Source organism: Oncorhynchus nerka, unplaced genomic scaffold (assembly GCF_034236695.1).
Source record: "Oncorhynchus nerka isolate Pitt River unplaced genomic scaffold, Oner_Uvic_2.0 unplaced_scaffold_1685, whole genome shotgun sequence".
Lineage (NCBI taxonomy): Eukaryota > Metazoa > Chordata > Actinopteri > Salmoniformes > Salmonidae > Oncorhynchus > Oncorhynchus nerka.
The window spans coordinates 31,764-53,859 of NW_027039635.1; the positions used below are offsets into that span (position 1 = coordinate 31,764).

At 41.6% G+C, this 22,096-nt stretch overlaps 1 protein-coding gene and 1 long non-coding RNA gene across 2 annotated transcripts; both read right to left on the reverse strand.

Annotated features, from left to right (window-relative positions):
- Positions 1-10,541: 10,541 nt before the first annotated feature.
- On the reverse strand, positions 10,542-15,229 carry LOC135568146 (uncharacterized). Its single transcript, XR_010462513.1, has 3 exons — positions 14,912-15,229; positions 14,124-14,170; positions 10,542-13,726 (listed from the first exon to the last, which is right to left on the reverse strand). It is a non-coding gene; the product is annotated as an uncharacterized LOC135568146 (long non-coding RNA).
- Positions 15,230-16,998: 1,769 nt separating this feature from the next.
- On the reverse strand, positions 16,999-21,682 carry LOC135568145 (NACHT, LRR and PYD domains-containing protein 12-like). The gene is made up of 4 exons (XM_065015117.1): positions 20,429-21,682; positions 19,979-20,152; positions 17,806-17,979; positions 16,999-17,248 (listed from the first exon to the last, which is right to left on the reverse strand). Exons 1-4 carry the CDS (start codon positions 21,385-21,387, stop codon positions 17,059-17,061), a joined length of 1,497 nt encoding a protein of 498 aa, XP_064871189.1. The 5' UTR covers positions 21,388-21,682; the 3' UTR covers positions 16,999-17,058.
- Positions 21,683-22,096: the final 414 nt, after the last annotated feature.

The window sequence follows — 22,096 nt, forward strand, 5'->3', positions numbered from 1 at the left end:
GTGTGTGTGTGTGTGTGTGTGTTGTCATGGATATATAAAAATGAGGATCTCCTGGAGTCCAAGTCAAACCAAGATTCTTTATTTCTGAGCTCAGAAAGAATACAAAATGTAGACAGTCTGAATTCAGAAGAATTGTGATCTCATAGAGAATAACAGAGTTCCACAGTGTAGACAGTCTGAATTCAGAAGCATTGTGATCTCATAGAGAATAACAGAGTTCCACAGTGTAGACAGTCTGAATTCAGAAGCATTGTGATCTCATAGAGAATAACAGAGTTCCACAGTGTAGACAGTCTGAATTCAGAAGCATTGTGATCTCATAGAGAACAAGTGGTTTGCAACACAGAATTATACAGGAGATTATAACATGACAGTTTCACAAGGTTAGTCTAATACTCAGTTATGTGGACACATACAATTAACATTTTAATTTACAGTCTCTGTGTGCCCAGTGTGTGTGTGTGTGTCTCCAGTGTGTGTGTGTGTCTACAGTGTGTGTGTGTGTGTGTGTGTGTCCAATGTGTGTGTGTCTCCAGTGTGTGTGTGTCCAATGTGTGTGTGTCTCCAGTGTGTGTGTGTGTCTCCAGTGTGTGTGTGTGTGTGTCCAATTTGTGTGTGTCTCCCGTGTGTGTGTGTCCAGTGTGGGCGTGTTTAACTATACTTGTGGGGACCAGAATAGTAAACCAAGAGAAATTTGACCAACTGGAGACATTTTGTTTGCCCTCACAAGGTCAAATGTTACTTCTAGGGGGTATATGGTTAGGGTTAGAATGAGGTTTAGGGTTAGAATGAGGTTTAGGGTTAGTTTTAGGGTTAGTTTGTTGGTCGGTGGAGCAAACAGGTACTCACGCACGCAGGAAGGCAGGAGAGAGAAGCTATGAACAGCAGACGAAAACGCGACTGTGGGCTTTGTTCCAAGCAAAACATTGGGCGGATAGACCGACATTTCAAAGTTGCCCACAAACTTAAGTCTGGTACTATCGAATGGAAGTAAGCTATGCTAGCGAGCCGGCATTCGACTGACAGACAGCAGCCCGAATCAGGGCAGTACGATGGTGGTGGAACACGGCTTGAGCCCAGGAGGAACACTGACAGTGAGTGGTCGGCGGAGCAGCAGCTGGAGGATGAGGGTGAGCAGTCGGTGGTGGCGGAGCAGCAGCTGGAGGATGAGAGTGAGCAGTCGGTGGTGGCAGAGCAGCAGCTGGAGGATGAGAGTGAGCAGTCGGTGGTGGCGGAGCAGCAGCTGGAGGATGAGAGTGAGCAGTCGGTGGTGGCAGAGCAGCAGCTGGAGGATGAGAGTGAGCAGTCGGTGGTGGAGGAGCAGCAGCTGGAGGATGAGAGTGAGCAGTCGGTGGGGTGGCGGAGCAGCAGCTGGAGGATGAGAGTGAGCAGTCGGTGGTGGCGGAGCAGCAGCTGGAGGACGAGAATGAGCAGGAGTGGTGGTGGTGGCGCAGCCAACCAGTCAGAGCGGTGGTGAAACACGGTCGGAACCGAGGGAGCAAGGCTACGTCGGGGGACTTCAACGGATAGCGAGAGAGATGAGGTCGACGGTGAGTCATCCACTATTGAAGGTCGGGGGCCTACCAGGAAGCAAGTAGAAAAAAATGACATTTTGACCGAATATGAATGCTTCATTCGGGGTAAAAACCCTTCAGTGAAACTTATTGACAATAGTCATTTACATTATAGTCACAGAAGTATATCCCAAGTAAGGGATAGACTCCGCATTATGTCAGAGGGCATGGCCGATTGTCACGCCCTGAGCTTAGAGAGTCATTTTATTTCTCTATTTGGTTAGCTCAGGGTGTGATTTGGGCGGGCATTCTATGTTTTCTATTTCTTTGTTTTTGGCCGAGTGTGGTTCCCAATCAGAGGCAGCTGTCTATCGTTGTCTCTGATTGGGTTTCATACTTAGGCAGCCTTTTTCCCACCTAATGTTGTGGGTAATTATTTATTTTCTGTGTGTGTTTGTGTGGGCCATGATTGTGTCTGTTTACCTGTTCTTTTTGTGAAGGTTTCACTTTGATTAAAAGCCATGTGGAATTACATGCTGTGCCTTGGCTCATCTATGACAGGGAGTTTGAAGACAGTGAACGTGACACCGATGAAGGACTGTGTTCCCTGGATAATTACATACGTATGTCTGAGCGGTATAGCCAATGTGAAGACCGTGGTTTGGCACCATCCACATTAAAAATCTATCGGGCCGTTGTTCGAAGTTTTCTGAAGTATCTTCTGCAGTTCTGATGGACGATTCTGCGGGCTAAATCCGGTGGAATTAGAAAGGTTGCTTGGCAAAGATGGATCGGGATTAGCGGCAGACCCAGGCAGCGCACAGGGCAAAATTTTGCGAACGCTGTAGAGACGAGGTGCTCAGCGCTGCGGAGATAAGCCGGTTTGTCGAGCTAAGTAATCAGGCTATTCCTTCAGTTCTCAATAGACTGGATGTCCGAGCCACCTGCTCTGACAGACGTAGGTTTGCGGCTCTCATGACCAGCCAGTTGGCCATATTTAATGGCATTAGGCAATCCCCAGTCACCATGTGTTAGTGGAATTTCTAAATTCCTATATGTTTTATAGCCAAATCAGATTCACACTCGCTCTAGTTCATTAATGAGGTGTACGTTTATTAATTATGCATGAAGTAGATCGAGACCAGTCTTAAAAGTCAGGTAAACAGCGTTTAATTCAAGTGAGTACTAACCACATACACATATTTCCACAGGTTATAAACTGAAAATGACATCATCAGTTTCCCACACTCTCTCCGATTCCCACAATAGCCCAGTGTTTTCAGGTCCAGAGATGTCTTCTACTCCCTCATAACCCAGACATTCCAATCTGTCTAAAAGATATCTTCTCCTCCACAAATGGTACATCAAGGACCATTCTTATCGGTCAGAAAAGATACATAATTCTCCTCCCTTAAACCGCCCGAGAGGTACAGACAATTAATTCGTTTTGCTTACATCTTCAGTAACAGCTTAACCAAGAGCCCATACATTTCATACCATAACATAATAGTATTAGAATAAATGGTTCTAATTGAAATGTATACATTATTAATCATTTCAACTATAATTTCCTCCAACAATCCTCCCTTTGATTAACCTCATAGTCCGCCCCATCCCGCATGCGGTATCGTTACTACAGCCTCAAGCTCATTACCATAACGCAACGTTAGCGATTTCTAAAAATCGCAAATGAAATGAAATAAATATGCCTGCTCTCAAGCTTATCCTTTTCTTAACAATCCTGTCGTCTCAGATTTTCAAAATATGCTTTAGAACCAGAGAAAATCAATAATTTGTGTAAGAGTGGTGATAGCTAGCTTAGCATTTAGCGTTAGCATTTAGCACGCAACATATTCACAAAAACCAGCCAAGGAATCAAATAAAATAATTTACCTTTGAAGAACTTCAGATGTTTCAATGAGGAGACTCTCAGTTACATAGCAGATGTCCAGTTTTTCCTGAAAGATTATTGTGTAGGACTCATCGTTCCCTTTTGTTACTATGCATTTGGCTACCGAAACTAACCGAAAATTCAGTCACCTACATGTCGAACTTTTTTCCGAATTAACTCCATAATATCGACTGAAACATGGAAAACGTTGTTTGAATCAATCCTGAAGGTGGTTTGTCATATATATCTCTCCATTGAAAGCACCGTCCTTGAAGCCTGCTTTGTTCTCAGATTCGAATGGAAAAATACTGGGAGCTGATTTTTGCGCACCAAATGCCACGCAGACACCAAGCGGGACACTTGGCAATTGTAGTCTCTTATGGTCAATCTTCCAATGATATGCCTACAAATACGTCACAATGCTGCAGAGACCTTGGGGAAACAAGATAAAGTGTCCGTTCATTCCTGTCGCATTCACAGCCATATAAGGCGATCATGGAAAACGTAGCCTCAGAAATCCTGTGCATTTCCTGGTCGGTCATACATCTTGGTTTTGCCCGAAGCATTTGTTCTAAGGGACTCACAGTGAAAATCTTTGCAGTTCTGGAAACGTAAGACTGTCTTCTTTCCAAAACTATCAATTCCAAGCATATATTCGAGCATCTTTTCGTGACAAAATATTGCGCTTAAAACGGGCACGTCTTTTTATCCAAAAATGAAATATTGCCCCTATAGTACTAACAGTTAAATATTATACATTCAAATCTACATCTAGTTTTATTAACATATTAACCTACTAATAACTAAGCTTATTATAGAGGTTTATCAGATTATCATATGAATAGACACATAACCAACATTATTATAAATGTTTATCCGACTCTTCACCCATCATTAATCAAATCTAACCTTAACTCCAACTGTTTTTAAACCTACATCAGAATCATAACTCTTCTTTCAGGATTTCCGTTACAACCTTCATTAAAAAAACAGTTTAATCATTGAAACAAATTACAATCTAATTCCCCTTCATCTCAGCACTAGTCTCATCAAATAAATTCCCCACAAATGAAAGATCCAGATTCGTCCACTTCCTCTGTAGACATGCCTTCAGTCCTCCACGGGTCAGAACCTGGAATCGGCCCATACCGCACCATCTGTTGTGTCATTGATCTCTCCAGAGTCCTGGAAACAAGGCCTCGCACACAGGGAATTAGACAACAGCCGCATAAAACTAAAACATTCACACAGGTGAATGTAGCCCATAACACAGCATTTTCCGAACATACTATCAACCCAATTTAGTTCAGAGAAGTATCCACCCCAGAGTTTCTGCCAACCTGTGAGCCAGGGTGGTCAAACCAGCTGAGGCTTCAGGCACTGATTCGTCCGGAGCTCTGTTATTTGGGATGTAAGCACAAACATGGTCCTGATTATCACGCATACTTCTCCCTTTTCCGCCATTAACATATCTAATGCAATTCTATTCTGTCAGGCCTTCCAGCTGGTTGCTTCAGCCTGTTCTACAAAACCTTTAATAACACCTCTGGTATACCTGTTACAGCGCTGTTGATTATCATAAATATAATTAATCCAGTCCACGTTCTTGTGAGAGTAGAGCCCCGGAAATGCTTAACTCTAATCCTGCTAGGATCTGATTTCTTGCTTTGACTCATCTGGCACCTCCCCTGGAACCCCAATGTTATCAATGTATACCTTGTCATCAAATGACCCAGATGGAGTGCTTCTCTTTTCCCGTTTAGATAACTTCATGTCCTGGTGTCTGAATGACATCCCCAACGCACATGACCCCACCCAATCTGTGGTTACTAGAATTGTTCCCCCACACAACCACTAGATGTCAGCCCTGGCCCATCTTCCTCTCAAATCCAACAGCGTCTTTTTAGTTGTAACATTCTCTGTTCTATTACAAGTACTAACTTCTCCCACATATTTTCATGAATACTATACCGGGCCAAACCGTAATAATCTCCTCTGGATACTGTAAAGGGAGGAACCTGGGGATTTAAATAGTGCAAATCGATACAACTGTCATTATCTGGCATTCCTGCTTTCGTGAACAGCTTTACCATACCGACCCAAACTCCTCTACCCAGAACCGTACTAGGGTGTCGACCAAGACCTGGTCATCTCCCTACCACAACCCTTGATCCTCCTTCATTTCTATTTAAAGGGTTAAGCGTATCTTTATGCCACTCTACTCTACCTTCCTCCATACTGGGTGAGTGGATTCATATAGCCCTCTCTCCCAATGAGCTATGACCTGTGTCCACGATCAATATGGGAACCTGCACCGGTATCTCTTCTATATTGGAACAAAATCCTCACCGTCTAACCCATGGGTCAAATTACCACTCTCCGCATACTCGAGTAGGACGTGCTGTATCAGGAATATATCACCCACGACAAGACAGCTCAGACGAACAGCTTCCATGTGAAACCCCACCCTCTCCCCTAGAACACATCGCTTAGCAAGAGCCAGACACATCTTCACTTCTATGAACAACAACAGTGAGGAAAGGACAGGTAAGGTATTTTTCATTCGAGAGATGGCCCCCAGAATTCTGTTAATTCCAGTTCTCCTCTCGAACTCTGTTATTGTTCCACAGTGTCATGGTGCCTACCCTCCCGCAGTGCGATATGAATCCGGGTAGCTCTTTCAGCTAGCTGTCACCAGGAGTCCTTGGTATGGTCCCCCCAACTGGCCTATGGGACTGGATTGAGTGACTTCACCTGTAGTTCACCTGTAGTGCATAAAATCTTGGACATACAGGTTTGGTTAACAAACAGTTTCTCATTTGTTCTGTTTATTAGCTAAAAAAAAATATTAGTTAATTATCCCGTAGGTCACATCCTATTCTAGAACACTATTTACCCATCCCCCCTTTGTTACCTGGCTCTGCTCAGGTAACAACCTTACCTACACTAAATAATGACTTTGGTAAGATTAGTATATTATTCTTCTGTTCTGACATTATCATTTAGGAGCGCCCCTTTCATTTTCCACATGTCCAATTCTCGCTTTTGTCTCCACTCAGTAACTGTTATCTACACATTATGTTATCTTTGCTCGTCCTGGCTCCCCTTCTAAAACTTCTCCTCTCTGCTCTCCAACCTTCAAGGTCTCTGCAGTGTGGTGGAGGGCTCTTTTGTCTGCCTTTTCCCCTATCTGTCTGTAGCTCTGTTTCTCATGTTTCCAAATTTGAACTACATGTCTCACTGTTTGGCTTTATCTAAAATCATAGATTTTTAGAAAAAACATGTCTATGAGCGGCTTTTCTCTAAAGTCCTTACATTTTTATTTTTTTATTTTTTTATTTCACCTTTATTTAACCAGGTAAGCAAGTTGAGAACAAGTTCTCATTTACAATTGCGACCTGGCCAAGATAAAGCAAAGCAGTTCGACACATACAACGACACAGAGTTACACATGGAGTAAAACAAACATACAGTCAATAATAAAGTAAAAAAATAAAAAATAAAAAGTCTATATACAATGTGAGCAAATTAGGTGAGAAGGGAGGTAAAGGCAAAAAGTCCATGGTGGCAAAGTAAATACAATATAGCAAGTAAAACACTGGAATGGTAGTTTTGCAATGGAAGAATGTGCAAAGTAGAAATAAAAATAATGGGGTGCAAAGGAGCAAAATAAATAAATAAATTAAATACAGTTGGGAAAGAGGTAGTTGTTTGGGCTAAATTATAGGTGGGCTATGTACAGGTGCAGTAATCTGTAAGATGCTCTGACAGTTGGTGCTTAAAGCTAGTGAGGGAGATAAGTGTTTCCAATTTAAGAGATTTTTGTAGTTCGTTCCAGTCATTGGCAGCAGAGAACTGGAAGGAGAGGCGGCCAAAGAAAGAATTGGTTTTGGGGGTGACTAGACAGATATACCTGCTGGAGCGTGTGCTACAGGTGGAGATGCTATGGTGACCAGCGAGCTGAGATAAGGGGGACGTTACCTAGCAGGGTCTTGTAGATGACATGGAGCCAGTGGGTTTGGCGACGAGTATGAAGCGAGGGCCAGCCAACGAGAGCGTACAGGTCGCAATGGTGGGTAGTATATGGGGCTTTGGTGACAAAACGGATAGCACTGTGATAGACTGCATCCAATTTGTTGAGTAGGGTATTGGAGGCTATTTTGTAAATGACATCGCCAAAGTCGAGGATTGGTAGGATGGTCAATTTTACAGGGTATGTTTGGCAGCATGAGTGAAGGATGCTTTGTTGCGAAATAGGAAGCCAATTCTAGATTTAACTTTGGATTGAGATGTTTGATATGGGTCTGGAAGGAGAGTTTACAGTCTAACCAGACACCTAAGTATTTGTAGTTGTCCACGTATTCTAAGTCAGAGCCGTCCAGAGTAGTGATGTTGGACAGGCGGGTAGGTGCAGGTAGCGATCGGTTGAAGAGCATGCATTTCCTTAATCAATCTATCTTAATCCTAACAATAATCCTAAATCATCACAGATGTCCTATATTCCTGTTAAATCTAATACTATTTAAAAACGTATAATAATCAAACAAATTCAAAACAAATGCAAAATCCTTCCTACACTAACAAGCCCTCTCCTACGGGGACCCTCATTATTCTATCTGACAATAACATGAATTTAATATGTGATGCAAAGTGTGGAATACCTTCCCCTATTTATTCTCAATGATAAATATGACTTTTTCTCTGTTACAATACCAAATCATTAATAGCCCATTCAAAAACTTTCACAGCTAATGTTGTAAAACAGAATCCTGAACCCCTTTCTCATTTGCGGTTCAAACAGTAATTCTAAGCCCTCAACCAAAACTGCTTCATTTCTAATGAATTTACCTTAAAACTAGTAACTTAATATGAAGCCATTCATTATACAAATGACTCTCCCCAGAGGCTGATCAGACCTCAGAAGACAGTCACGATAAGGTCAAAAGGTCATACCATATTAGACATAAAGAACCCTTTATCCTTAAAATAGAAATAGTCACCTGTGTAATTAAAACCCATAAAATAAAAACTCATAAGGTTCCATATGTGAGCGTGCCTCTTTAAAATACCTTTGCACTAAAACAAATAGTTCTAACAATTGTTTTATGTGTATATATTTGCAGACCTTTTTCAATTTGGTCGTTCATGGCTGCTCTCTCCCCCAGGTTATAATCCCAGGAAACATCTAAAATTGAGACACTTTAAACATCAATTTTCCCAGAAAAACACAACACTCCTAACTAGCATTCACTATGCTAATTCCGATTCAGAAACTCAAAGGTGAACTATAAACTAAACCTGATGATTATTCCCCTTTAACTAAAATCATTAATCATAAGTTTTAAACACCGTCAATGTATATATTTACTTAAATTAACATGTTACCCTTAGATACAATTAACCCGATACATTTCTCAGTGTAAGAAATCCGTAATTTAATCCCCGATATTTAATAAATATGCATTCGCTTTCTCCCATGGCTACTTTAACCTGTTGCTTCTACTCGGGACGCTTGCGTCCCAACTAAAGCTCTGGAAATGCAAATGCGCTACGCTAAATGCTAATAGTATTAGTTAAAACTCAAAAGTTCATTAAAATACACATGCAGGGTATCGAATTAAAGCTACACTCGTTGTGAATCCAGGCAACAAGTCAGATTTTTAAAATGCTTTTCGGCGAAAGCATGAGAAGCTATTATCTGATAGCATGCAACACCCCAAAAGACCCACAGGGGACGTAAACAAAATAATTAGCATTTCGGCGTTACACAAACCGCACAATAAAATAGAAAACATTCATTACCTTTCACCATCTTCTTTTTTGGCACTCCTAGATGTCCCATAAACACTATTGGGTCTTTATTTCGATTAAATCGGGCCATATAAAGCCAAGATATCGTTATATGTAGACTGTGTGATAAACGAAAAAACAGCGATTTCACAACGTAACGTCATTTTTTAAAATTCAAAAAGTAGACGATAAACTTTCACAAAACACTTCGAAATACGTTTGTAATGCTACTTTAGGTATTAGTAAACGTTAATAAGCGATAAAAATCATCCGTAGGCGATGTACATATCAGTAGCTGTCGTCTTGGAAAAAATTTCAGGAGAGAGCTCTTCCGGAATGATCTGGGCGGAGACCGGAGGTACGTCGTGCCCCTCTTTCGGTTCAACCAAGAATCAAAGAGGATTAAATTCACAAGATACTCGACTGCATGGGGATGCTGTGGGAGTTGAATGCTCGGTCTTATCTAATTCGGCTCACTGTTAACAATTGCTGGAAGTGGCGCAAGGATATTTATTTCCATTTTCTGTGATCAGGTTTTCCTGCGCTTTCCGATGTAACGCACGTTATGTAATAGCCACAGTCGTGATTTAACCAGTTTTAAAAACGTCTGAGGGTTTCCTATACACACATTCTAACCATATGAACGTACTATATTCCTGGCATGAGTAGCAGGGCGCTGAAATGTTGCGCGATTTTTAACAAAATGTTCAAAAAAGTAGAGGGTAGGAGCAACTAGTTAATCAACAATAAGGTTCCTACCAGAGAATTTCATTGTCTGAAGAAAAGCATAGGAACGGGAGGACACTCTCTCGTGACCGCGCGTAACGAGACCGAGGCTTTCTGCCAGACCACCCACTCAAAGAGCTATTATGAGCCCTACCTTTATAGTAGAATCATACAACCAGAATCTAAAGACGGTGACATCTTGTGGAAGCCCTAGGAAGTGCATGCTCATCCATATCTAAGGTGGACATCCAATGGCACTGTTTTGAATATCGAGTTCTCACTTCCTGTTTGGATTTCTTCTCAGGTTTTTGTCTGCCATATGAGTTCTGTTATACTCACATACATAATTCAAACAGTTTTAGAAACTTCAGAGTGTTTTCTATCCACCAGTAATAATATTATGCATATATTCCCATCTGGGACTGGGTAGGAGGCAGTTCACTCTGGGCACACCTTTCATCCAAAAGTGAAAATGCTGCCCGCTAGCATCAACAGGAAATCACGCAGTTCTGCCTCCAGGTCAAGATTCATGACAAACATCAACCTGCGACTGGGAGAGGCAATGTAAAATCCCAAACAATTTTTTTTTCTCACAATTAACATGCCTTTTCTTGTTTCAATTATGTTTTATTATGAAAAATACAATATATTCTTGTATACTTGTACAACTAAATAAACTAAAATCACATTTTTTTTGTCACATACACATGGTTAGCAGATGTTAATGCGAGGTTAGCGAAATTCTTGTGCTTCTAGTTCCGACAATGCAGTAATAACCAACGAGTAATCTAACCTAACGATTTCACAACAATGACCTTATATACACAAGTGTAAAGGGATAAAGAGTATGTACATAAACATACATGAATGAGTGATGGTGCAGAACGGCATAGGCAAGATGCTGTAGATGGTATCGAGTACAGTATATACATATGAGATGAGTAATGTAGGGTATGTAAACATTATATTAAGTGGCATTGTAGAGTGGCTAGTGATGCATTTGTTTCCATCAATTCCCATTATTAAAGTGGCTGGAGTTGAGTCAGTATGTTGGCAGCAGCCACTCAATGTTAGTGGTGGCTGTTTAACAGTCTGATGGCCTTGAGATAGAAGCTGTTTTTCAGTCTCTCGGTCCCTGCTTTGATACACCTGTACTGACTTCGCCTTCTGGATGATAGCGGGGTGAACAGGCAGTGGCTCGGGTGGTGATGATGCATCTGTACTGACCTCTCCTTCTGGATGATAGCGGGGTGAACAGGCAGTGGCTCGGGTGGTGATGATGCACCTGTACTGACCTCTCCTTCTGGATGATAGCGGGGTGAACAGGCAGTGGCTCGGGTGGATGTTGGCCTTGATGATCTTTATGGCCTTTCTGCGACATCAGCAGTGTATGTGGAGCGTATGTCCATATATAATTGTACTATTTGTTATTCAACATAAAAGACGTACAACAAATGATCACATTGGTATTTTAACGGTGTTATTGTTTAAATTGTTTACATTAAGAGTTTAATTGTTTAATTGTTTAAATTTAAGAGTTTAAATGTTGAAACAGAGGATCCATCTAAAACAGTATAAAACAAGATAATAAACAGAGGATCCATCTAAAACAGTATAAAACAAGATGATAAACAGAGGATCCATCTAAAACAGTATAAAACAAGATGATAAACAGAGGATCCATCTAAAACAGTATAAAACAAGATGATAAACAGAGGATCCATCTAAAACAGTATAAAACAAGTGCAGTATGTTCTGAGAATGTTACTTTAACGTCAACTCATAACGTCACACTATAACTTCATGGGAGTCTTGTGGAAAGACTGCATGTTGTTTTGGGTGGATTGAGTGACGTCTTCATCAACATTTGCAGAATATTCCTGTAATATTTTCACCTCCTGTCAGACGCCAACAGTCTAGTCGCCTGCAGACATTCATAAGGAGTTCTAGTAGTTTATTTGCCATTTGCAGGTATTAAAAGTAATACATACAATGTAATTCCTTGTTGGAGCTCTCTCACATTTTAGGTTGATGATTTAACAGGCAGATAGAACTGGGATAGAAGCTGTTCTAGAACCTGTGATCCAGAAACTGATTTAACAGGCAGATAGAACTGGGATAGAAGCTGTTCTAGAACCTGTGGTCCAGAAACTGATTTAACAGGCAGATAGAACTGGGATAGAAGCTGTTCTAGAACCTGTGATCCAGAAACTGATTTAACAGGCAGATAGAACTGGGATAGAAGCTGTTCTAGAACCTGTGGTCCAGAAACTGATTTAACAGGCAGTGTGTTGAATGTGTGTGTCCAATGTGTGTGTGTGTGTGTGTGTCCAATGTGTGTGTGTGTGTGTCAGTTCATGTGTGTCAAAGGGTGTGTTTGTAAGTGTGTGTTTGTCAGTGTGTGTGCTTGTGTGTGTGTCTGTCCAGTGTGTGTGTGTGTGTGTATCCAGTGTGTGTGTCAGGTGTGTGTGTGTCCAGTATCTGTCCAGTGTGTGTGTGTGTGTGTCCAGTGTATGTTTCCAGTGTGTGTTTCCAGTGTGTGTGTGTTTCCAGTGTATGTGTGTTTGTGTGTCAGGTCAGGTGATTATTTCAGGGAATAATAATGTGTGTGTCATTACAAGCCAATTACAATTACAGTGTGTGTTTATTTGTGTCCGATGCATTGCTATTTTTTCATGAAGGTCCTAACAATTATAGGAAGACGCGTGTGTGTGTGTGTGTGTGTGTGTCCAGTGTGCATGTCCAGTGTGCGTGTCCAGTGTGTGTGTCCAGTGTGTGCGTTGAGTGTATGTGTGTGTCCAGTGCGCGTGTCCAATGTGTGTCCATCCAGTCTTCTGTCCATCCAGTGTGTGTGTGTCCAGTGTGTGTGAGAGTGTCAGTGTGTGTGTGTGTCTGTATCCAGTGTGTGTGTGTGTCTGTTTACAGTGTGTGTGTTTCCAGTGTGTGTGTGTGTGTGTCCAGAATGTGTGTGAGAGTGTGTGTGTTTTACCAGTGTGTGTGTCCAGCATGTGTGTGTGTGTCCAGCATGTGTATTTGTGTGTGTCCAGTGTGCATGTGTGTGTCCAGTGTGTGTGTGTGTGTGTGTGTGTGTGTGTGTGTGTGTGTGTGTTTGTGTTTGTGTCCAACGTGTAGGTGTGTGTGTGTGTGTGTGTCCAGTGTGTGTGTGTGTGTGTGTCCAGTGTGTATGTGTGTGTGTGTGTGTGTGTGTGTGTGTGTGTGTGTGTGTGTGTGTCCAGTGTGTGTGTGTGTGTGGGTTATTATTTCAGGGACACTGAAGAGTCAACATCATGAACCCCAATCCCTGGATAGAGGGGCTCAGTGAATGTGGAGGTGAATGTGTTCAGGTGGGTCAGTGTGTCAGAGGAGGCTCTATAGAAGGACAGAGTTCCAGCTGGCCAGTCCAGATACACTCCTACTCTGTGGGGGCTGGAGGAGGGGACGTCTATGGTAGTGGGATAATTATTGTGACATGCAGAGTAACTGTTGTCAGAGCAGAACAGACTCCAGGACTTGTCATTGTATCCAAGCCAACAGTCCTTAACCCCTCCTCTTTCTCTCCTGTTGATTCCTTTATATGTCATTCCTATATCAGCCCTTCTCCCAATCCTGTACCCACTCCACTCTACCTCCCAGTAACAGCGCCCAGTCAGACCCTCTCTACACAGCACCTGTCTACAGTCCTCAAATCTCTCTGGGTGATCAGGATACGGCTGCTTCTCTCTCCTCCATGTCACCTTTCTGTTTTCCTCAGACAGAGAGAGGAGTCTGTTTACTGTGTTTGGGTCCAGTGTGAGATCACAGACATCTGATGGATGAAACCAGACACAATATTAGAAATCATCATCATTCACATTAGAATGTTAACTCACTTTTCACTAATTCATTTAATGTAGATGTTTCTAGGTATCAAAAGGAGAAGTTAAGGTAACTTGAGACTTGTTGAATGATCATATGTTATACTGTATGGTAATATAAAACACACTTATTCAGCTTAATTACACACACACACACACACACACACACACACACACACATTGTCAAAGCAACTCTTTATAAACTTTGTTGTCCCTGATTTCTGCTTCTGTAGAACTACAGCTGATATTTAATATGACCAAGTAAGTAATGATGGTGGTCTTTGACTTTGACTTAACTTGAATTAAGACTTATTCTGAGTCATATTCTTCACAGCAGTCAACACTCACATTTTCTAAGTCCAGGATTCATTCTGTTCTCTCCACCATGTTCCACACTGTAGCGGTAAGCAGAAGAACAGACAGTCATTGAGGGATACACCTGAACTCACACACACACACACACACACACACACACACACGTATATATCAAGCGAATGTTTGTCTGTGTGTGTCCAGTGTGTGTGTGTCCAGTGTGTGTGTGTGTCCTGTGTGTGTGTGTGTGTCCTGTGTGTGTTTGTCCAGTGAGTGTGTGTGAGTGAGTGTTTGTGTGCGAGTCCAGCGTGTGTATAAGTCCTGTGTCCTGTGTGTGTGTGTCCAGTGTTTGTTTCCAGTGTGTGTGTGTCCAGAGTCATTGAAAGATTTACACTGAACTCACACACACTTTGTTATATATCATAACTTTGTCCAACCAACATTCCACTGTACTGGGCAGATGATCGTTGTGAACAGAGTGGTGGCGGTGGGGTTATGGTATGGCAAGCATAAGCTACGGGCAACGAACATTGGATTGGATTTTATCAATGGCAATTTGAATGGTCAGAGATACCGTGATGGAGGCCATTCAAGACCTTCTCTTTTCAGTGTGTGTGTGTGTGTGTGTGTCCTGTTGGTGTCCTATGTGTGTCCAGTGTGTCCATTCTGTGAAAGGACACACACAATGGCCAAACAGAATGGACAGATACTGGACACACACACAGTATATAACTTTGTCCAAGTGGTGGTAAGAATGTTTGTCTTAACTATCCTGATAAGTCAAACATGTCTGATATGAACATTGACATAAACCCTCTACATACTTGAGTTTCTCCAGTCTGCAGTGTGGATCCTCCAGTCCAGCAGAGAGCAGTCTGACTCCTGAGTCTCCTGGGTGATTGTAGCTCAGGTCCAGCTCTCTCAGGTGTGAGGGGTTTGACCTCAGAGCTGAGACCAGAGAAGCACAGCCTTCCTCTGTGACTTTATTACATATGTAACTCTGTGTTGTTGTATGTGTCGAATTGCTATGCTTTATCTAGGCCAGGTCGCAGTTGCAAATGAGAATTTGTGAGTGAGAAAGTTAGAGGCTACAACAAAACATGCTAACCTCTCACCATTACCAATAACAGAGACTACAACAAAACATGCTAACCTCTCACCATTACCAATAACAGAGACTACAACAAGACATGCTAACCTCTCACCATTACCAATAACAGAGACTACAACAAAACATGCTAACCTCTCACCATTAGCAATAACAGAGACTACAACAAAACATGCTAACCTCTCACCATTACCAATAACAGAGACTACAACAAGACATGCTAACCTCTCACCATTACCAATAACAGAGGCTACAACAAAACATGCTAACCTCTCACCATTAACAATAACAAAGACTACAACAAAACATGCTAACCTCTCACCATTACCAATAACAGAGACTGCAACAAAACATGCTAACCTCTCACCATTACCAATAACAGAGACTACAACAAAACATACTAACCTCTCACCATTACCAATAACAGAGGCTACAACAAAACATGCTAACCTCTCACCATTAACAATAACAAAGGCTACAACAAAACATGCTAACCTCTCACCATTACCAATAACAAAGCTACACAGCGGAGATTGGAGTATCTGTCCATAGGACCACTTTAAGCCGTACACTCCACAGAGGCTTTACGGAAGAGTGACAAGAAAAAAATACATTGCTTTAAAGAAAAAAATGAGCAAACACATTTGGCGTTCGCCAAAAGGCATGTGGGAGACTCCCCAAACATATGGAAGAAGGTACTCTGGTCAGATGACACTAAAATTGAGCTTTAAGGCCATCAAGGAAAACGCTATGTCTGGCGCAAACCCAACACCTCTCATCACCCCGAGAACACCATCCCCACAGTGAAGCATGGTGGTGGCAGCATCATGCTGTGGAGATGTTTTTCTTCGGCAGGGAAACTGGTTCGAATTGAAGGAATGATGGATGACGCTAAATACGGGGACATTCTTGAGGGAAACCTGTTTCAGTCTTCTAGAGATTTGACACTGCTAAAGAAACACTCTAGTTGGAAAAATGTAAATGTCTTGTAATGGTCAAGTCAAAGCACAGACCTCAATCCAATTGAGAATCTGTGGAATGACTTACAGATTGTGGTGCACCAGCGGAGCCCATCCAACTTGAAGGAGCTGGAGCAGTTTTGCCTTGAAAAATGGTCAAACATCCCAGTGGCTAAATGTGCCAAGCTTATAGAGACATACCCCAAGAGACTTGCAGCTGTAATTGCTGCAAAAGGTGGATCTACAAAGTATTGAATTTGGGGGGTGAATAGTTATGCAACAGGTGGATCTACAAAGTATTGACTTGGGGGTGGGCAACAGGTGAACAAAGTATTGACTTGGGGGTTAGTTATGCAACAGGTGGATCTACAAAGTATTGACTTTGGGGGTGAATAGTTATGCAACAGGTGGATCTACAAAGTATTGACTTGGGGGGTGAATAGTTATGCAACAGGTGGATCTACAAAGTATTGACTTGGGGGTTAGTTATGCTTGTTTTCTTTATCTATTGGTTGTACAATAAAACATATTTTGCATCTTCAAAGTGGTAGTGTTGTGTAAATCAACTGATACAAACCCCCCAAAACATCTATTTTAATTACAAGTTTTTAGGCAACAAAATGGAAAACAAAATAGGAAAAATGGTGGGTGAAAACTTTTACAAGCTACTGTAACATCAATATGTGTATTTATGTACATTTATGTAAATGTAAAAACATTTTTAATAAAAGGTCACATTCTGTACTGTCTCCTAATATGAAACATTGTATCTCAAATCCAAAATACTGGAGCAAAGCACCACATTTAAAACTGTAAGCTTCACTGTCCAAACACATATGGTGTGGACTGTGTGTGTCTGGTAAACACATGTGGATCTGGTGAACAGTTATCACTTATTGACCAACTACAGGAATACTGACCTCAGAGTCTCCAGTTTACAGTGGGGATTCCCCAGTCCAGCAGAGAGCAGCTTCACTCCTGAATGCTTCAGGTCATTGTTACTCAGATCCAGTTCTCTCAGGTGTGAGGGGTTTGACTCCAGAGCTGAGACCAGAGAAGCACAGCCTTCCTCTGTGACTAGACAGCCTGACAGCCTGCAAAGAGATCATCATGATTTCACAAACACACTGTTTATTTCACAAGTAGAATGTACATGTAGAAGGACAATTAACCTTTAATTGTGATTGATATGTGAAAATTAACAGAATATTTAGTTAGTTAACCACAACACCCCTGTGGTGAAACGATTATTGCTGTGGAAGGTAATGAGCAACATATTGTGTCCAGTGTGTGTGTGTGTCCTGTTGTTGTCCTATGTGTGTCCAGTGTGTGTGTGTGTGTGTCCAGTGTGTGTCCAGTGTGTGTGTGTGTGTGTGTCCTGTTGGTGTCCTATGTGTGTCCAGTATGAATGTTTAGTGAGTGTGTCTTGCCAGTATGTCCAGTGTGAGCATGTGTAAAGTATGCCCAGTGTGTGTCCATTGTGTGTGTCCATTGTGTGTTTGAAAGGACACACACTGGACACACACTGGACACACACAGGACACACACACAGCATATAACTTTGTCCAAGTGGTGGTCAGAATGTTTGTCTTAACTAGCCTGATAAGTCCAACATGTCTGATATGAACATTGACATAAACCCTCGACATACTTGAGTTTCTCCAGTCTGCAGTGTGGATCCTCCAGTCCAGCAGAGAGCAGTCTGACTCCTGAGTCTCCTGGGTGATTGTAGCTCAGGTCCAGCTCTCTCAGGTGTGAGGGGTTTGACCTCAGAGCTGAGACCAGAGAAGTACAGCCTTCCTCTGTGACTAGACAGCCTGACAGCCTGCAAAGAGTCAAATCATATTAAAACCACACTGATATTCTTTGGTGGTGAAAATAGTGGCAGTATATTTTTTCAACATATTCAGATATATCAGTGTCCTGAAACCTTCCATATCTATTCATAATTGAATGGTTTGGAAATCAAATGTTTCATATGAGGTGACATTAATGCATCATAGTTTGTTTTGGATGTATTTTATGTTTTGTCAATTATTAACTGAATAGTGGATGATGACTGGAGAAATGTTCTGTCTAAGTGAGTAGACAATATGTCTCTAAATACCACTAGATTCATCCTGAGGATGCCATGATTAAAACAGATCTTGAATGAATCATAATAATAATGAGTTAGAATGTTACAGAGGCTACAACAAAACATGCTAACCTCTCACCATTACCAATAACAGAGACTACAACAAAACATACTAACCTCTCACCATTACCAATAACAGAGACTACAACAACATGCTAACCTCTCACCATTACCAATAACAGAGGCTACAACAAAACATACTAACCTCTCACCATTACCAATAACAGAGACTACAACAAAATGCATACCATAACCAATAACAGAGACTACAACAAAACATACTAACCTTACCATTACCAATAACAGAGACTACAACAAAACATACTAACCTCTCACCAGTACCAATAACAGAGGCTACAACAAAACATACTAACCTCTCACCATTACCAATAACAGAGACTACAACAAAACATGCTAACCTCTCACCATTACCAATAACAGAGGCTACAACAAAACACGCTAACCTCTCACCATTACCAATAACAGAGACTACAACAAAACATGCTAACCTCTCACCATTACCAATAACAGAGGCTACAACAAAACATGCTAACCTCTCACCATTACCAATAACAGAGGCTACAACAAAACATGCTAACCTCTCACCATTACCAATAACAGAGGCTACAACAAAACATGCTAACCTCTCACCATTACCAATAACAGAGACTACAACAAAACATGCTAACCTCTCACCATTACCAATAACAGAGGCTACAACATAACATGCTAACCTCTCACCATTACCAATAACAGAATCTACAACAAAACATACTAACCTCTCACCATTACCAATAACAGAGACTACAACAAAACATGCTAATCTCTCACCATAACCAATAACAGAGGCTACAACAAAACATACTAACCTCTCACCATTACCAATAACAGAGGCTACAACAAAACATGCTAACCTCTCACCATTACCAATAACAGAGGCTACAACAAAACATGCTAACCTCTCACCATTACCAATAACAGAGGCTACAACAAAACATGCTAACCTCTCACCATTACCAATAACAGAGGCTACAACAAAACATGCTAACCTCTCACCATTACCAATAACAGAGGCTACAACAAAACATGCTAACCTCTCACCATTACCAATAACAGAGGCTACAACAAAACATGCTAACCTCTCACCATTACCAATAACAGAGGCTACAACAAAACATGCTAACCTCTCACCATTACCAATAACAGAGGCTACAACAAAACATGCTAACCTCTCACCATTACCAATAACAGAGGCTACAACAAAACATGCTAACCTCTCACCATTACCAATAACAGAGGGGGTATGATGTTTGTACCTCTAACTTTCTCATTCATCATCATTCACGATTAATTCATAATTATGGTAGCATCCACATGAATGTAGAAGTGTTCAGAAACATCTTCTTTTCTTACTGACAATACAAGTGAAGTGACTCCAAAATGACAGGACATTATTCACCATTCAGTTTCTATTAGGAAAACATCCAAAACACAACCAAGACAAACTGGAAATACATTCAACAAGTTAGTAGAATCACAAGCTTGATGTAATCACTGCAGGCATGGAATATGGGACCAAATACTAAACTTATGACTACTTTAATACACTATAAGTGAAAATAAACGAATAATTACGACTTTGGGAGAACTACATACATAAAGTGCTTTCATATCTGATAATACTGACCTCAGAGTCTCCAGTTTACAGTGGGGATTCTCCAGTCCAGCAGAGAGCAGCTTCACTCCTGAATCCTTCAGGTCATTGTTACTCAGGTCCAGCTCTCTCAGGTGTGAGGGGTTTGACTCCAGAGCTGAGACCAGAGAAGCACAGCCTTCCTCTGTGACTCCACAGCCTGACAGCCTGACAAAGAGATCATCATGACTTCACAAACACACTGTTAATTTAACACCAGTAGTGTAGAAGGACAATGGCAGATGCTTTTGGTTTATTCTCCCAAAACAACATATAGATTCATCTTCCGTTTCCTAGAATTGTATGGTCATATTGTTATACTAATGTGAAAATCAATGAATTTATTCAATATGTTTTTCAATATAATATTATAATACATATTTTTCTCTGAACTGAATATTTCTTCCTGATGATTAGTTCTTAAATGTCATTTTATTTACTCACAGAACAGCTCTGGAGGCTTTGACCACTGGCAGCAGCCTCAGAAGACCTTCCTCTGATCTGGAGTATTTCTTCAGGTCAAACACATCCAGCTCCTTTTCTGAAGTCAGCAACACAAAGACCAGAGCTGACCACTGTGCACGTGACAGGTTGGGTTTTGAGAGACTTCCTGAGCTCAGGTATCTTTGGATCTCCTCCACTAGAGAATGGTCATTCAGTTCATTCAGACAGTGGAACAGATTGATGCTCCTCTCTGGAGAGAGATCTTCCCCGATCTTCTCCTTGATGTACTCGACTGTTTCTTCATGGCTCTGTGAGCTGCTTCTTGTCTTTGTCAGTAGACCTCGTAAGTACTTCTGATTGGACTCCAGTGAGAGGCCCAGAAGGAAGCGGAGGAAAAGGTCCAGGTTTCCCGTCTCACTTTGTAAGGCTTTATCCACAGCACTCTTGTAGACAGTAACTTTACGCCTTTGTTTGATCCTCACAGAAAAGTTCCTGGACGTTGTTTGCAGGTTGTCAATTAGATTCTGATTGTTGTTGATGAATGAGAGGAACACATATACAGCAGCCAGAAACTCCTGAATGCTCAGATGAACAAAGCAGTACACCTTGTTCTGGTACAGCCCACATTCCTCTTTAAAGAGCTGTGTGCACAATCCTGAGTACACTGAGGCTTCATTAACATCAATGCCAGCCTCTTTCAGGTCTTCTTCATAGAAAATCAGATTGCCTTTCACAAGCTGTTGAAAAGCCAGTTTTCCCAGTGACAGAATGCTCTCTGTATTCCAGTGTGGACCTGTCTCTTCTTTCCCAAGATACTTTTCATTCTTCTGTTTGGTATGAAACACCACAAGGTGTGTGTACATCTCAGTCAGAGTCTTGGGCATCTCTTCTCTCTTATGTTTCAGCATGTGCTCAAGGACTGTTGCAGAAATCCAACAGAAGACTGGAATGTGGCACATGATGTGGAGGCTCCTTGATGTCTTTATGTGTGAGATGATTCTGCTGGCCAGGTCCTCATCACTGAATCTCTTCCTGAAGTACTCCTCCTTCTGTGGGTCATTGAACCCTCGTACCTCTGTCACCTGGTCAACACACCCTGAAGGGATCTTATTGGCTGCTGCAGGTCGGGTAGTTATCCAGAGGAGAGCAGAGGGAGCAGATTTCCCTTGATGAGATTTGTCAGCAGAACATCCACTGAGGTTGACTCTGTGACGTCCCAACAGATCTTGTTCTTCTGGAAGTCTAGGGGCAGTCGGCACTCATCCAGACCATCAAAGATGAACAGAACTTTGTACTTGTTGTAGATGGAGATTCCTGATTGTTTGGTTTCCATTGAGAAGTGATTAAGAAGTTCAATGAAAGTGTGTTTGTCCTCTTTCATCAAATTCAGCTCCCGGAAAGGGAATGAAAATACAAATTGGACATCCTGATTTGCTTTTCCTTCAGCCCAGTCCAGAATGAACTTCTGCACAGAGACTGTTTTTCCAATGCCAGCGACTCCCTTTGTCAGCACAGTTCTGATACGTTTGTCTTGTCCAGTTAAGGGTTTGAAGATGTCGTTACATTTGATTGCAGTCTCTGGTCTTGCTTGTTTCCTGGTTGTTGTCTCAATCTGTCTCAGCTCATGTTCATTATTGACCTCTCCTGTTCCACCCTCTGTGATGTAGA

What these genes read in the sequence shown, in the direction of transcription:
- LOC135568145 (XM_065015117.1), bottom strand. Translation starts at nt 21,387, where the DNA reads ATGTGCCACATTCCAGTCTTCTGTTGGATTTCTGCAACAGTCCTTGAG. An exon ending in TGTAAACTGGAGACTCTGAG is followed by an intron (nt 17,980 to 19,978) that starts GTCAGTATTATC and finishes GACTCTTTGCAG; the next exon opens with GCTGTCAGGCTGTCTAGTCA. An exon ending in TGCAGACTGGAGAAACTCAA is followed by an intron (nt 17,249 to 17,805) that starts GTATGTCGAGGG and finishes ATCTCTTTGCAG; the next exon opens with GCTGTCAGGCTGTCTAGTCA.